We start from the raw sequence: 17,289 nt of genomic DNA, 5'->3' as shown, positions 1-17,289 counted from the left end.
ACACAGTCCTATTTTGATAGAATTAGCTTGTGGTAGATTACAGAATTAAGTCAGCAATAATTACAGGAAAATCAAATCTAAGTATTAAAATCAATCATCATTTTACTTTCCAGGGAATATTAATTCATGTGTATAGAACTATGGAGACATCTACAAATATTATAAATCTTCATTTAATATTATTGCTAAACTTATGATTAAATTTGTCTCATTTTCTACTTTAAACTTCTATATTAAAATATTTTAAAATAATTCAATTTTAAAACAATTTCTGGATTAAAAAATATCCATGCTGTGATTTTGTAACTGTATAACATTACCACTAGTATCTTCCTCAGAATCCTATCGCTCAACAGAGTAAATATTACCATTTTAATGCCATTATATTGCAGTAAAATAGAATTGTACCATAATCATTAAAGGTAAGTATTTTAAAGACTAATTTCATATTCAGAAATAAAAAAGAATATAGACATTTTAAATACTGAATAACTTAAATTGAGACTAATATTTGTGCTTACTTAAAAATGCATATTCAAGTATATTACAAATGTCAGTATGAAATGTCTAAGATCTAGAAAGGTACCATAAACTTCATTTTAAGACTTGCCTTTTCTCCCATTATTAGGTGGGGTTGGTGTTTCTCCCTCATTGTCTTTATAATATTGAAAATAGACAATAGTGATTAATGATTAAGGTCATTAACAACCAAAATAAAAACCAAGCACATCAAAAAAGATGAAATCACACAATAGGGAAACAAATCCATGCATTACACATGACATCCCATAATAATAAGTATAAGAGAAATGTATACACTTCCTATCTCATAGGAAAAGTAATAAAAACAAACATAAGAAATGAGAAATCATTTTTATAGTATAGTTATGTTTTTATGCTAATTAAAAAATTGATGCAATTTACGAATTACTTTTGAGAATAAAACACCAGCAACAAACTGGTTCAGCACATGGGCTTCTTTATCTTAATGAATTTAAAATAAATAAAAGTGTTATTAACTATTCCTGAAGTCCACAAACTAATGCTATCCTAAAAAATGACTTCAATGTGGAAGACAATTAATGGTGTGAAAGGCTTCAGTGTTTGTATGGACTATATGAGATACAGAGGAATGAACTAATAGAAAAACATTAACTTAACAGCTCAGCTAAAGTGAAACTCATTCTCATAGAATTCCATAAAAATGTGATTCCTAAATTATTTCAGGAAAATGGAAGAAGGATGACATTCCAGAAGTTAGATACTAGCTATTCAGAATGAAAGCAATTCTACATGTCTAGAAATATGCAATTAAACTTGCCTGTTTCCATTATCAGATGTACTTTGATGATATGTCACCTTTATGACATTAAAAAGTTACTGATAATGAGCAATTCTAGTAGCTTAATATGTTTTCAGTTGTAAAACTAAAAACTCCACTGAGAGAATGCTTCCATGAAAACATCTCATGTACAATATACATAGTAGCATTGCTTTCACACCATGGTAAGCAGAGAAAAAAAGGCACAAAAAGTACACTCTATTATTCATAAATAAAAAGCAGTCATTTAAACGCTTGATAAAATTAAAGATATTTTGCATTGTTCAAAGAAAGTTACAATTTTAAAAACTTGACAACTGGATAAGATTAGGATTCAGTTCTGAGTTTCAAATAAAAATAGTGAAAATTTGATAAAAGAAGTATATACAAATATACTGATTTACTGATTATATAGTGTTTTAACTTTTTTGAGATGCAGTCTCGCTCTGTCACCTAGGCTGGAGTGCAGTGGCACAATCTTGGCTCACTGCAACCTCTGCCTCCTGGGTTCAAGTGATTCCTCTGCTTCAGCCTCCCAAGTAGCTGAGACTACAGGCGTGCACCACCACGCCCAGCTAATTTTTGTATTTTTAGTAGAGGCTGGGTTTTGCCATGTTGGCCAGGCCAGAATCTTTTAAGTTTTAAAATCCTTTCAAAAGCATTAAACATTATGATACATAAACATAATAGAGACTTTAAAAACAACAACAATAAAAGGTATGCATTTCATTTAGAAAGATGGGGAGAAATTATGATTGACAATAAATGTTAGAGTAATACTGAAGTGGGATGAAGAAGAGAAATCTATAGTTAATTGCTTTATTTTAGGAAAAAAATTTAATGGAAAAATGATCATGGTCTATAAACATTTTAATGGAATTTATATTCTGTTCTATATTTCTTTTCTTTTTTTTTTTATTGTATTTCAGCTCTGGGGTACATGTACACGTCCTGCATCCTGCAGGACTGTTGCATAGGTACATACATGCCATGGTGGTATTTCTTTATAATTTGCTTCTACTAGATTCAAAATCCATGGCAGAAGGAGCTAAAGCTTCAACAAACCTTTACTCAACATAACACATGATAAAATACAGTTTTCTAGTAGGTACTCATTAAATCTTTTTGAATAAACAAAAAAAGTGAATGTAAAGCTGGGTAAAGGTTAGGTGTATATCTTGGCCAGGGCACTATCTATAATTCTAGTTTGATTTAAACATCAGAGAAAATATTCAGCCAGTTGGGTAAATTAAATATTTTGACACATTGCCTAGACAGCTTAAGTAATACCTATTCATTAATAAAATTAGGTAATTTATCTTAAAGTTAGTGCTGAAAAACAATCTATTCTTCATTGTTCATTTATAAATTTGGAGCCTAAAGTCTTATATAAAATTGAAAGGTCATACTTGAAAACATTCACTTATTTATTTTAGGTACACAGACCTGCCTTGACCTCTTCTCCCTGCTTTTCTCCCCCCTGCTCTTCCACACGCTCAGTTTCTTCATTAACTTCTGCTCTTGTACAAACAAGAGTAAAGGGAAATATTAAGACCAAATAGGTTATTCTTCAGTGAAACTAAACAAATAAAAATTTCTAAATTATTCATAATGATAAGGAGACCAATATTTATTTATTTATTTAGAAACAAAGTCTCTGTTGCCCAGGCTAGATTGCAGTGGAACAGTCACGGCTCACTGCAACCTGCGTCTCCTGGGCTCAAGTGATCCTCCCACCTCAGCCTCCAGAGTAACTGGGACTATGGGTGTGCACCACCATGCCTGGCTAATTTTGTATTTTTTGTAGAGATGAGGTTTCACCATGATGCCCAGCCTGGTCTTGAACTCCTGAGCTCAAGAGATCCACCCACCTCAGCCTCCCAAAGTAATAGGATTACAGGCGTGCGCCAGGTAAGCCACTGAACTTAGCCCAATAGATTATTTTTAATAAGTTTCAGACATGCTATAGAAAAGTAAACAAATTTACTGGTTAATTCTCACATTGTCTGCTTTTATGATGACTTTGATTTGTAAAAGAGAAATTGTGACTTTTAAAATATCTGTAATATGTGGATAACTGGGTAAAGTAGGCAAAATATCTATAAACTTGGTTTATTACCAAAATATAATGTTATATAACTTTTCTTCTAGAAAAACAGGAAATGACATTATAAATGTTCTTTTTACAAAATGGCAGTACATAAAAGTTAGAGAAAAATAAAATAATAATGCCTTATAGTTGTTTAGTACATTGTACTTTCTATATTGTTCTTATTTTATTTCTCCGGTTCTAAGCAAAGAGAAATGGCTAAATATATAATAGATTAAAATATAAAATAATCAAAATCATAAAGAGTTAAATCATGACCTGCTTATATTTTGGCTATTGGAAAGGATTTGAAAATAAATATTTCAATACTTTAATTCTAAAATAATGCCATTAAATTACAACTTCTCACAATTAACTTTTCAGGAGATAATCCAAACATAATTTAATCTAGACAATCTAATTTGATCTAGACCATCTACTGATAGTCTATTTTGTGTTACTAAAGATTAACTGAACTTGAAGATTTCTAAAAGAGATATTCTATATCTTCTTTAAAACTAAAAAATTACATAATCTACCGGTTTCAATATCAACATTTATGAAAACACTTTTAAAAATCATCCATACTTTTATGTAAAACAAAACTAAAAAACAAAACCCCTTTTATTTCATACTAAAAAGGATAAGGGAGGTTTTGGCTTCTCTTTTATGAAATAAAAAAAAAATAGAAAACTCACAATTGGGGACTTTAAAGGAAAATTGTGGTTTTAATTAATTTTATAGAGGAAAAAAACAATAAAAAAGAGAATCTTTGTTGAGAAGCCCATCAGAAACTTCATCAACCCCAACTTTTGGTATTAACAATAGGCTCTGTTTCCTGGTATATTTATTATTACAAAAAATAGAGCTACTTATATTTCAATAGACCATTGCTACAAAAGACATTAAAAATTCAATTAAAAAATGTGCATAAACTATGGTTTCTGACTTTGTATGACAATAAATGATGTTGAAACTCTATCTTTAAAAATATTGAAGAGACAAAAAGTTCCATAAATACTACTAAACTTTCCTTAGGAAAAGCAATTTAAAATTATATGCCCTCAATATTATGCAAGTAATTAAGAGCTATACAAATGCTGTGAAAGCTTTTTATCAGGCAGCGTAACAGTCACAATAGCACTGGATTGTTCAAAATTATGGTACTTATAAATAGAAAGAACCACAAAACAGAAGTTGACCATCATCCAGTTAATAAGAACACAACTCATATCAACAAGTTATATAAGACTATAAAAGTATTGCTGCTCAAATGCAGCACACTTACAAATTTCTTACAAATAGGTTACAGAAATATGAATTTTAATATAAGCATATATAAAATGACAAGATTATTTTAGTGATACTTTGTATACTATTTGAGATAGCTTTTCCCTTTTTAAATAAATATTTCATGCATTCATTCAACAAAGATTTATTGAGGGTCTATAATGTGCCAGGCAGTATTCTATGTGCTGGAGATTCATCAGTAATCAATCAAAAGTTTTTAAAGATGCAAAGTTAATTTCAGATTTCCATAACTGGTAGAGGATTTTGTATTGATCTAGCAAATGTATGACACTCCATATATCACCATTCAATATTTTCTTCTGAGTCACAGTGGTTGATAAAACTATATTATATTTAACTCTGACATACTGTAAGCAGTCTCACTACAACATGAAAAATGATGTTGAAAACACAAATGACAATCACTAATTCAACAACTTTCTTTTCTAGAAAGCCAAATTTAATAATTAAAAACATCATCATAAATACAAAATGAAATATATGATGATAAATATAACTACACTATGTGTACATCCTCAATGATGTAAACGCAGACTGCAATTGACATCTTTGATTAAAGTCTTACTCCAAATCTAGTATTCTGGTTACAAGATACACGAAAATTTTAGGAAAGAGAACATTTTATCCGGTCATTTAAAAGAAGTTCAACTCTGCATTCTTACTTGATGAATCAAAGAAATTTAACTCCTTGGTATAATTTTCAAGTTAAAAAAAAGTTGAATACTTTGTCAGATATGATAAAACAAAATAATTTTACTGTATATGTCTATACAGTGAAGGGACATCAATTGCAGTTGGGTTTATTTTTGCTTACTAGCCCCCCAAAAGGCTGTTAGCATAAAACAAACCCTCCTTTATGTACAGACCTTCATAAGGTTCTATCTCCTTGACTCCATTGTCTAGGGAAAACAAAATAAAAACAAAAACAAAAACAAAAAACAAAACAAAACAAAACAAAAAAGGGAACCAAAACACAGGGGTTAAAAACAACAGAAATTTCCAAAGGCACAGAATGTATTATCTACTAGAGAAAAGTTAAATGATTTAAATATATATGTATATTTGCAAAGCACATCCAGTTACCAAATAAAGGGATCATTTTAAAAATGATCTTAAAATCATTATATTCAGTTATCCATGCTTTAAGAGGTTCTTTATCCAAAAATTTATAGATGTTTGGGAAGTATGTTCATGTGTGTGTCAGCAAATAGTGCTTCTTATGCAAAAATGTAAAATTAATAAAAACATCAGTACAACATGCATCTTTCATTGTATATTCATGATTACCTTTTTCTTGTTCTCCAGTTTTGAGAAGGATCACCATTGTTGTGCATCAGCTAACCAGTCCTTTGCAGTGTGTGAAAATTGATTTGGCTAGTTACTAATAAACTTTATATAACTATCAACAATTACATAACTTAGTTGTAGCAAAGAAATATTATCCAACTGCTTATTTAAGAGTATTATGTTTACTTTTTAAGATGCATTTATTTAAATTTTAAAATGTGCAAGAGCAATAAAGATACCTTATTTTACCTGGAACTATTACAAATTTTTATGCAAAAATACATAATATTTATAAATATAACTATTACCAAATACAGACAAGGCATACAATTAACAAAAGAAGAAAATTAACGCAAAGGTAGTAAGAAAATCTTGATTCACCTTAGCTTCCATGTGTATTTCCTAAACGACATAATTAGAAATAAAACTTACTTCTCTCCAATGTTCCCTTTGATGGAAGCTGTGGAAGCTGTCGGCCCCTTCGTCCTGCCAATGGAGTACTTGATGGGCTTGTCTGGACAGACCCAGTACGAGGATGAGACCTAAAGACACACCATTATATTCATTTTCAATACAACGAGTTACATATTTTTAATAACTACATTTGGTTCATATGATAGCTGTATAAGTACAATTTAAAAAGAAGTTTAGCTGCAGATTAAAAGGTTAGGAAAACTGGACAAAATATGGATATTTGAATGACTAAATAGCAAAAGATGTTTATTTTTGGTGTAATATGCATACATACACAAACATGCACACAAAACCCTATGGTAAAATACATGGAATTATTAATGTAAATTAGTATTCTATCCATATGAAAGCAAGAGGAGAATTTTGCAGCTCAAGAAAGAAAAGGTACTACTTTTCTTTCTACCAGATTTCAAACTTTTAACGCTAACCTTTCTCCCTTGATCTAGAGATTTTTACTCAGGCTTATATTAAATATCTCTTCATTAGAAAACATCTCATGAAAGTACAAATAAAACCCTGAACAATTCAAGACTCAACTAAACAAAATACTGGTTAATACATGATATTAGTATTGATAGAAAGAAACTAAAAAAATCTAGTTTTATTTATAATCATTATGATGATTTGAAAAGTGATGTATAATGGACACAGATAGTTTCTCATTCTGTAGGAGAAGAAGATGACAGTTAATGAGGGAATTTACCCAGGACTCCTGATTAATGAGAAATCACAAAACAAATGCAGTCAGGACAGTTAATAAACAGATTACAATGGTAGCCACACACTATTATATCCACTGAATATAAATAGTGTGTTTACATTGAAAAGGTTAGTATCGATTGTTACTAGTGATCAGCCAAAGATGACAGAAGAGACCATATAGCTGCTGGGAAAATAAAATGATGTGCTAGTGGAGCAAAGGGGAAGTTAGTCTGATTGATTTATCTTTCACCTCGATAAGGCAGGTGAAGGAGGGGCAGATCTTCCAGTCATTAATGAAGGCATCGACCTCATGAGGTTTGTATCAGGACGTTCAGTGGATCTGGAGCGGGTGGTGGTCCGCTCAAGGAGAGGCTGTTGTTCTGTTGATCTGGATCTGTGATATGGCTGTCTATCTGCTGCTTCACAATCCCTGAAATGTTAGTCAAAAAGCAGCTCAGTTGATCTTTAGTGCCCTTCTGCTATTTGGTTATGATGCATCAAACTGATTTTGAAAAAGGTAATTGTTTAAAATTTTGGAGTATGTAAATTTTTTCTTTTCCCCAACATATTCTGAGCAATTTCAAACTAAAGAATTTCTAAAAAAACAAAATCTGCCTTTCAAAGTAATTCTCAGTGAAAATAACAGTTGCTCAGTTATAATAAACAACAAACAAAACTGCCTGCTTTCTAAAATGAATTCCCTAAATGGAATATGTGAAATATGTGAATTATTCTATTTTAAAAGAATTCAATGACTTTCCTAACACTTTCAAGAGTGAAGAAAACCATATAAGCATTAATTCTGTAGCACCTGAAGCTGTTTATTACTATACCAACTAAGATATAAAAAGGCTTTCAGAAAACACTATATACCTGAACATTTAAACAGAAGAATCAAGACGAAGTTATAAGAAAATAGGGTGACTCTGAAGTCTGTAGCCATATTTAAACCTTAATCTACAAGAAAAATCACTCTGTAGAGAACTGGTTAATTGGCTATCTCGGTGCACATTAGCTATGCCAACTGATTCAATTCAGAATGGGTATTGATTGAAATAACAATTCTGGAACAACATGATCTCTTTGATCACAAATAAATCTAACACCAAAATTTAATCCTCGTTGAAGGAAGTATCCTTAAATTTGAGCAACCTCTCATTGTTGACCTTTCTATCCTTGGAACCTAGCATAATATTTTTACATCTAACATGATCAATAAATTATTTTCTAACAACAGCCCCACAATTTGAGAGACAACTTTAAAAGCACTAGCTTTGGCTCCAGAATTCAAAAGTAAAACATATGCAAAATTATATTTCAAATAAAACTATTACCTCACCATCCTGTTGTAAGCACAAAAATGGAAATGCTTATATACTATAGACAGTCAAGAGAGCATTAGTCTCCCTCAAAACTAACGTTTCAATGACATCCGCTTTATCTATAAGTTATCTCAACCTTATTTTAGATAATGAAAAATGCAAGCAATTAAAGAAAAATAAGGAATAAACAGGACATAATTTCCGAAATGTCATGAATTATATGGCAAAAAATTTTGTATTAGTTGACATTAGATTAGGTAACTTTAGAAAGTGAATATTGGCTTTATTGTACACCATATCTTGTGAGTAATTTACATTTTAAAGTCTAGGGTAACATAGAAGTCAGAGCATTTCTAAATACTTTTAAGTCCATATACTATCATGTGATTGACTTTCTAAGTTTAGTATTTTCACATAAATCCATCCAGAACATGTCAAAATAACTGACATTAAATGTAAACACATAAAAAATATTTAATTACTAGTAAGGTTAAATGGCAAGAGAAATGAAAAAGTTACCTCATAGTGTAAATATCAGAGTTGTCTTTTTGTTTCTGAAAAGCTATTTTAAAAGAACACTTTTCTTTAGAAATAAGTGTGTTCAGTAGTTTGCTACATGTTTTTAGTCTAACATCTTTATATATCTTCATCACAATAAACAGAAACAAAGGGTATATCTCTCTATATATTACTACCTAAATTGCGTAAAACCTCTTTTTAAGAGTACGGTCTTTACATTTATTTTAAAAAGTTCTTATTTTACATTAATAATAAACACGTTATTATATAACAAAACTTTGTGAAATAGCTACAATTACCCTAACAGAAAGTTAGACTAATACTTTCATTTATTCATCTACAATTTCATTTATTCTGATTCCATCAAGAAATTTTTCCAAGTGGAAAGTAAAGTAAACGTTAGGATGTGCAGTTTCACTTATTTGTGAAGAATTGTTTTTAATAACTGAAAAATATGATTATGAGTGAAATCTAGAGAATTATTTTAAATGTGGTGCTATGTCCTATGTCCTCAAAAGGAAACCATTATTTGTAAAACAGAGGTCACTCCTTTGGAAGTAGCCCCTACAAAACAAAATTTCTTTATAAAAAAGTTGTTTGAAAATTAACCCATCTTTTATATTTTATTTATATATTTCCTCTCCATAATACAAAGTATATATTAAATAAATGCCATTGTGTGAAATGAAAATAGTTTAAGAAATGAAAAATGAAAAGAATTACAGTAGAAGGTAGAAATTTCCCCAAATCTCCCAACACAGTTAAGGGAAACAGAAGACTACCGCATTTGAAACTTTGATAGCACATAGAGAAGGCTGACACAGGCTTCTGCTCCCACAATTGGATAAAAATAGGTCTGACTAGCTTAGACACAACGTTGTTCCTATAAAAATTTAAAGTAGCAGTGCCTAAATTACCCAGTTTTATGTCAGGTACCTTAAAGGGATTGAGATATAACACAAACTCCCACCAAAATTCTGAATTAGTTTTAATTTTAAGATAATAATTTATAAATAATTAATTTTGAATAGCAGCAGCTGAAAAGTGGGAAATAATAAACACTTACAGGGTTTAAAATATTTTAGGGCCTACTTGGGGTTCTTAACTTGAAGTCTTCATTTCAATATAAGTAGTTTCCTCTGTACCTTATGTTATGCATATAAAATATTATTCAAAGAAGAGTGGCCATGGTTTTATCAGATTAGCAAAGGGTAAGCCACTGAAAAAGCCAGGGTCCCCTCACCTGTAAATTTAAATCTTTCTTGGGTAAATAATTCCATTGTCTTTTAAAAGTGATTTAATGTCTATCATTGTTACATCTTTTTGAATAGCTTATATTTTCTAGTCTATATTTATAGTTCATTTTTCTGTACTTGAATGGATCTAGGCTACTGTCCAGCATTAGCTAGTGGCTGCTCTTCTAAACTGCATGCATTCACAAAGGATACTGTGTATCAGCCCCTCCACTAATTTGTTGGCTAACAATTTTACAACAATACATGCTATTGTTAACAATCCAGCCTTAAAAACACATTATTAGCATATGCAGATTTTGAGATGAGGATGAACTGACAATAGGCCACAATAATAAAGAAAACAATCTGGAAGGCCTTCATTTTAAATAGCAATATTTATGCATAATAAAAACTAAAACTGAAAGAGAATTATTTAGTATTTATTTTCAGTCATTTCTAAGGGAAAAATAATTTTATAATTATCCAGTGAAGTTGTCAGTTTTGAATAATTTTTTGGGTCAATATAAATATTTTTTAAAATTTCCAAGTATTTGATGCAACTTCCTACTATTTTATCAGTTTTGCTATGTACTTTAGGTTTCCTAATTCAATGAAAGGACAAAGGATTTGTATGCAAGGTACTATGGAAGAAGAGATCAGTGGGCACTCTTGTCTATAGCCCAGTGTTATTGCCATCCATCCATCTATCCATCCATCCATCCATATCTTTCACAATGATATAACTCCAGATTAAAGTAAGCTCAATGTAGAGTATCTCTACAGGTATGATAAATACTAAGAATACTAAAACTTAGAAATCAATGAAAATTTTCCCCATATGCAACCCAGAACCTAGTCTGTATTAAATCAGACTTATTTCATGTTTATATTGTAAAAATGTCATAAGTAAATGCAATAGGTTTTCTTGAAAAGTAAACTGGTAAAAAGTAAACCTACTTAGGAATTATTCTTTTACTTTATAAAGCTGACATCCTAAATTTTAAAAAATTGGATATCTCTCTGAAGGACAAGTATAGTCTCAGGTATGGGTCAAGGAATGAATTCTCTATATCCATACTGTATAGAATAAGCTGATTAACAGCAGAAGTGCTGGGCACAGTGGCTCATGTCTGTAATCCCAGCACTTTGGGAGGCTGAGGCAGACAGATCACTTGAGCTTAGGCATTTGAGACCAGCCTGGCAATATGGTGAAACCTGTATCTACAAAAAAAAAAAAAAAAAAAAAAAAAAGGGAGTGGGTGTGGTAGCATACTCCTATAGTCCTAGTTGTTTGGGAGGTTGAAGTGAAAGGATCACTTGAGCCTAAGAGGTCGAGGCTGCAGTGAGCTATGAACATACCATTGCACTCCAGTCTGGGTGACAGAGTAATATCTTGTCTCAAAAAAGGTTAAAAAAAACCCAGCAGAAACATACTTTTGTTAAAATATCTTGAATGCCTAGAGATTTTCTGGGCATTAACTGCATAACTGAAGTTTAAATACATAATAAAATATACTAGGAAACATTAAAAATAAAACATTTTAGGGTAATTAATATAGCATATATACATATTTGTATAATATAACAAATAAAGTAATTATATGACAACTTTAAAATTATAATTTTCATGTTCATCACTAATGTGCAAGATTAACTTTTTAAAAACTCTAGTTCATTATTTTAGCATTGTTTCTAATGTTAAGAGGAGTGCAAGATACAAAATTTTTGCCATAGAAATCATGGTAAATAAACAAATAGGTATTGTGCACAAATAGGAATATTATATTATTTTGGAGAAAGATTAATTTATCCTTGGGCATAATAACATTATTCTACAGAATATTTCTGTTGATTTAGATGTAAAGACTATATTAAAAGTAAATAAGCTTATTCAAAAATAGCAACAATATTTAGAGTCAGCCAAGTTAATAACAATCTAAAATGTGAAAAGGTGACATATATATATTGATGAGACAAAGTAAGACATCATTCATCTAGAAAAAAATTACTATTACTCACAAGCCTATTATTTTCTTATCAAAAAGGGAAGTATTCTCCCATCTACAGAGGTATTTAAAAAACATATTCATTGAAAATTGCACAAAGAAATGATCAAGTGTCCCAATTTCCTCAAGAAAATTAGGGACAAATACAATACTGAAAAATAATATACACTGTATTAATAAACACACATACAAAACATATAAGATGTAAAAATCTTGAAGATATTTTGAGTATTGTATTAAATGTTTATAATTTTAAGTCAATTAATTTTTTTGTTTGAAAAAAAAACAGAAAAAAAAACACAAATAAGCAGGATTATTTACCCAGCATAATTAATACAGAACAAATTCATACATCTTTAAAATATAAATTTTAAGAATAGTGAGAGATAATTTGACAAGTTGCCTATAGAATTCTTATTTTTATGAAATAGGTAGTTCCCATTTTCAGTGAATGTTCGAGTTTTATAATGATTTGTCAATTGCAAGAAATTAAAGTTATTCCACCAAGGTATTGGACCTACATTATTACTTCCCAGATTCCATAAAATAGCAAGCATTTTAAAAAGTTCATCTCTACCCAACAGAATTATGAATTGCTATTGTATTATATCAGTATATCTGATGAGGTATGGCTCTCAAACTAGCATACAGAATTCAACAGTTTCACTGATCAATTTTGAACAATTCACCAGCGTTCTTTTTGTTTTGCTGTTTTTACATGGATAGTAAAATGGGTATTACATTTTACTAACCATGTAAAAACAGCAAAACAAAATTCCTCATATGCACTGTAGCCTTCTGCCAGTAGCTGTCACTTCATAATACCAGTCCAAATCTCATACTCCGTTGTAGCAGTCTGAGGATTGCTTAATGCTTCCCACTCCGGAACTAACAGAAAAAAAGTTGTGCTCATTTTCAAGCATAAATGCTATCTGCCTCAGTTATTACTGATGATATGATGTCAACATTCAATAAAATAATTATTGGAAAAACAAAAAAGCAAGATAAATAAAACCTACTGTCAAGAACAAAGCCACCAACAGAGGCAGACTCAGAGATGGTATAGATGTTAAAACTATCAAATGGGGAGTTTGAAACAAGTCTGCTTGATGTGTTAAAGACTGTAATAGAAAAGACGAACAACATGCATGAACAGATGAGGAAATTACAGCAAACAGATAGATGATGGAAGATAAAATAGAGTCAAATGGAAATACCAAGAATAACAGAAAGTAGAATATGGTAAAATGTTAGTTAAAAAATTAGATCAGAGTCAGTTTATGACAATTTTTAATGCGGAGTTAAAAAGTTTAAACAGAGCTTAATTTTCAATGAGAATAATAAAAAAACTTCTGAACAGTGGTAATTTCCAAGTAATAAGAAGAATAATTCAGCAGTAGCACAGAGAATGAGCTAGATTAGGAAAAGGCTCTGTGTTTTAGTAATGAGGATATAAATAGAGAAGAAGGTATGAATGACAAACATTACAAATCACAATATACAAAATATATAAAACATAGAGAACATACATAATGTATAGAAGCATACAAACAACGTGGGTGATAGAATCTCAAAAGCTACATAATCCAAACCCTCACACTTTAGAAATGAGCAAACTAAGGCTTATAGAAATTTCGAAGAATTCACATAATTTGATATTTTCTGGGCTGGAATTGAACTGGGCTTTCTTTATTGTAAGTCTGTTAATTACACTGAACTGTGTTTTCTTTGACAGTAGAGGTGGTTTTTTCTCTCAATAATGTTTGACAAATCACCATATGAATTAAATATAAAAATTTAAAAAAACCTTTTAAATTTTTAGCCTCAGAAATGAAATGATGATCTATTAACAGAAATTAAATAATTCTTGGGGCCAAAGTTAGGGAATTCAGGTTTGGACTTAAATTTTTGAGGTTTAAAAAAATGTTCTTGTTCAGATGTCAATAAGACAGAAAAATCTGGCCTTCAAAGGAGGAATGTGTATTAGAGATACATTCATTATTTCAATACATATTTATTAAGTTCAAATTATATGCGAGGCATCATACTGAATGAATACTAGAAGTTTCGCTCAAAGTCATAGGTACAAAATAATATAAGAAAACATATGGTGGAAAACATGAGGACTTGAGAAACAGGAACGATGTGAAGGAGACAAAAGAGCAGCAAAGGGGCAGAATGAGAACCAGGATAACATTGCATTAGACAGGCTAAATAAACAACAACAAAGAAAAGATGATTAATAATGGCACATACGAGCCAGGAGCAGTGGCTCACACCTGTAATCCCAGCACTTTGGGATGCCTAGATGGGTAGATCATCTGAGGTCAGGAGTTTGAGATCAGCCTGGCTAAAAGGGCGAAATTCCCATCTCTACTAAAAATACAAAAATTAGTCAGGCATGGTGGCAGGTGCCTGTAATCCCAGATACTTGGGAGGCTGAGGCAGGAGAATTGCTGGAACCTGGAGGCGGAGGTTGCTGTGAGCTGAGATCACGCCACTGCTTTCCAGTCTGTGTGGCAGAGTGAGACTCCATTTAAAAAAACAAAAAACAAAAAAAGACACATACAAAAACCCATATATATCAATAAAGCACTGGAGGCAGAGGTTAAACTGTAGAAGGTTAAGGCTTACGAGCTAATGGATTGAAGGAACCATATGTAAAAATACATACTCGAGATATCTGACCTAAGTGAAAAGAGAGAGAAATAGACCACTCTCAGGTTAGCTTGAAGGGGTAGCAGAACAGAAAGAAGATATTATTAAGACAAATTCAACAGTAATTTGTGGAGAAATAAAATCAGTAAAGGAAGAAAGATTAAAATACAACAGAAACAAGAAATAATAAATGCAGGAAAATTCCAGAGAAACTAAGATAGGCCAGAGTTAGAAACAAATAGAAGTTAGTTTTGATGGAGAACAAAACAGTTGTAAGAGGACAGAAGATGATTGGTAATGCAGAGAAATTAAGGTTAAAAATAATGGTAGTTGGGAAAGTGTGTTACTGGCTTAGACCACATTGACTAAGGACTCTTAGTACTACCTTTCATGTAGGGAATCTGGAACACAGACTGTTTTCATTCTTTACCATGACTGCACTAGCTTTGTCAGAATCCTTTCTTTAATCAGGGTTCTAGTTATAGTACCCATCTTGAGATAAGACCATCATTGCCTCTCTTCAAACTCCATAGCAGTCCTCATCATTAATCTGGATACAGGTCAAACCTTTCCAGGGACCTTCAGCCCATTCTGGCATCAAAACAACTGACAATTAACTTAGAATTTTTTAAATTTAATTAGTTCAACTTAAGTATTTTATCTCTGTGACTCTTGGCTATCAAGTAAAAGGCAATCCCCACTGCCCCCCGATATTTTCTTCTCCCTAAATTCTTCATTTCTTATGGTCTCTTCTGTACCATTCTTTATCACTTCTAATTCTTTGCTGTATTTTTGAGAATCCTTATTCCATTATTAACAAACTTCTTTAAATATCAGTCTTCTTGCAGGATGGTTTCTGCATATTCCTGCCTTAACATTTAGCTCAACTGTGTAGCCTCTGCTTCCACTGAAGCCTTCATCTGTAGAAGCTATTTACTCTTTCACGTTTCACAGTTCAGGAATCAAGGAGGGGAGGTTGGCTCCCTAGAGACACTTCTGACAATTACTTTCCCAATCATAATGGACATAGTCCTTACTTCTCTTAAGCATTCCACTTGGCAGTAACATTTATTATTAATACAGTTTGCTGTTATCTATTCAACTTCCAATCACTATCCCTTAGTCATTGATAATTTTAGGAATTGACCATGGTAATGCTAGAAGATTTCAATGCACAGGCAGAAAATCATTGAACAATCAGTCATGAACCTCAATCTCTATATTTTCAAGACTTCAATAATCCTTTATTCTGGCATCAGTTCCATAAATTCCTGCTAGTATATATCACCCTGTTTGCCTTTCTTCTTTCCTTACCCACCCTGGACTCTGTGATTGATCATCTGAACCACTCCCATACAGCACTCAGATTCCCTTGTAACCAATCTTTCTATTCATACAGTCCTTAAAACACTAACACTGATTTAATACCAAACTTGATTTCTTTCTATTAGCATCCTTTTACTTAGCTTCACTTCTCCCATCTATTTTCTTCTTGTCTCAATGGTAAATAATAGCTTCTTTTTGTTCACAAAATCCATCTGTGTGTTTAGTCTGATTACCTCCTACCTCCCCTAAGACTCTTCTTCCAATCATTCTCTTTTTTCGGTATTTTTGACTTATCTTTCTCTAAAACATCCTTTGTTCCAGTGTGTGACTACATGGACATATTTCCTACTCAATGGGAAAGAAACATCTTTTGATATCACATATCCTTATCTAATTTTTCTCCTTCACATTTTCTTGATAAGTTCATTTTCTTATCTCCTGGTCATACTTAGACTATTGCAATCTGCCTTTTTTTCTCCTTCACCATCCTTCTAAAATTACCCTAGCTAAAGTCATCCATGACTCCTCACTTGACATATGCAACAGGCATTTTTCATTCATTATGTTTGCTGTGATATTATTACTTTCTTCTTGAAATTCCCACTTTTCTCATTCTTCTTTATGTGCATCAGAAGCTCCCCTTCCTCCATCTGCCACTTAATGTTAATGTTCCTTAGGCAGGGAAAAACTTCTAAGCCCTCAATTTACGGGTTGTTTCTTTCATTGATTTCACCTTATTTTTACAATTGTTTATCATTAGTAGTGAATTTACTCTGAAATTACTCTATGTAGCTTAGGTGACTTCAAGTTTTAAAATTATTTACTTTATTCCTTGCTAGACGTTTCCTCTTAGCTTTCTCAGTAATCCCAAAACTGAACTTGTCTCACACCTAAACTGATTCCTTCCCTAAGAACCCACTTGGACCCTGTTAAGGTACCCTATGAGTCTAGTTATCCGAGCCATAAGACTGGGAATTTTTCATGACTTTTTGCACTCTCTCAAAATCCAAATTCCATTATTTATCAAGTATTGCTTATT

General features: G+C 31.5%; 1 protein-coding gene across 50 annotated transcripts in view; it reads right to left on the bottom strand.

Annotated features, from left to right (window-relative positions):
* Positions 1-17,289, bottom strand: part of RIMS2 (regulating synaptic membrane exocytosis 2) — a 698,117-nt gene that overhangs the window by 228,640 nt on the left and 452,188 nt on the right. For 23 of the 50 annotated variants that reach the window (XM_064384488.1, XM_064384526.1, XM_064384490.1 and 20 more), the window contains 2 exons: positions 7,435-7,614; positions 6,441-6,550 (listed from right to left, as the gene is read on the bottom strand). In XM_064384488.1, coding sequence (XP_064240558.1) covers positions 6,441-6,550; positions 7,435-7,614 — 290 coding nt within the window. Of the gene's footprint in view, positions 1-5,587; positions 5,621-6,440; positions 6,551-7,434; positions 7,615-17,289 lie in introns of all 50 variants that reach the window. The other 27 variants (XM_064384505.1, XM_064384477.1, XM_064384479.1 and 24 more) reach the window with 3 other exon arrangements.

The sequence above is a fragment of the Aotus nancymaae genome, unplaced genomic scaffold (assembly GCF_030222135.1).
Source record: "Aotus nancymaae isolate 86718 unplaced genomic scaffold, 86718_ANA_hifiasm-v0.15.2.pri h1tg000036l, whole genome shotgun sequence".
Taxonomy (NCBI): Eukaryota; Metazoa; Chordata; class Mammalia; order Primates; family Aotidae; genus Aotus; species Aotus nancymaae.
This window is presented reverse-complemented; position numbering and strand designations above follow the sequence as displayed.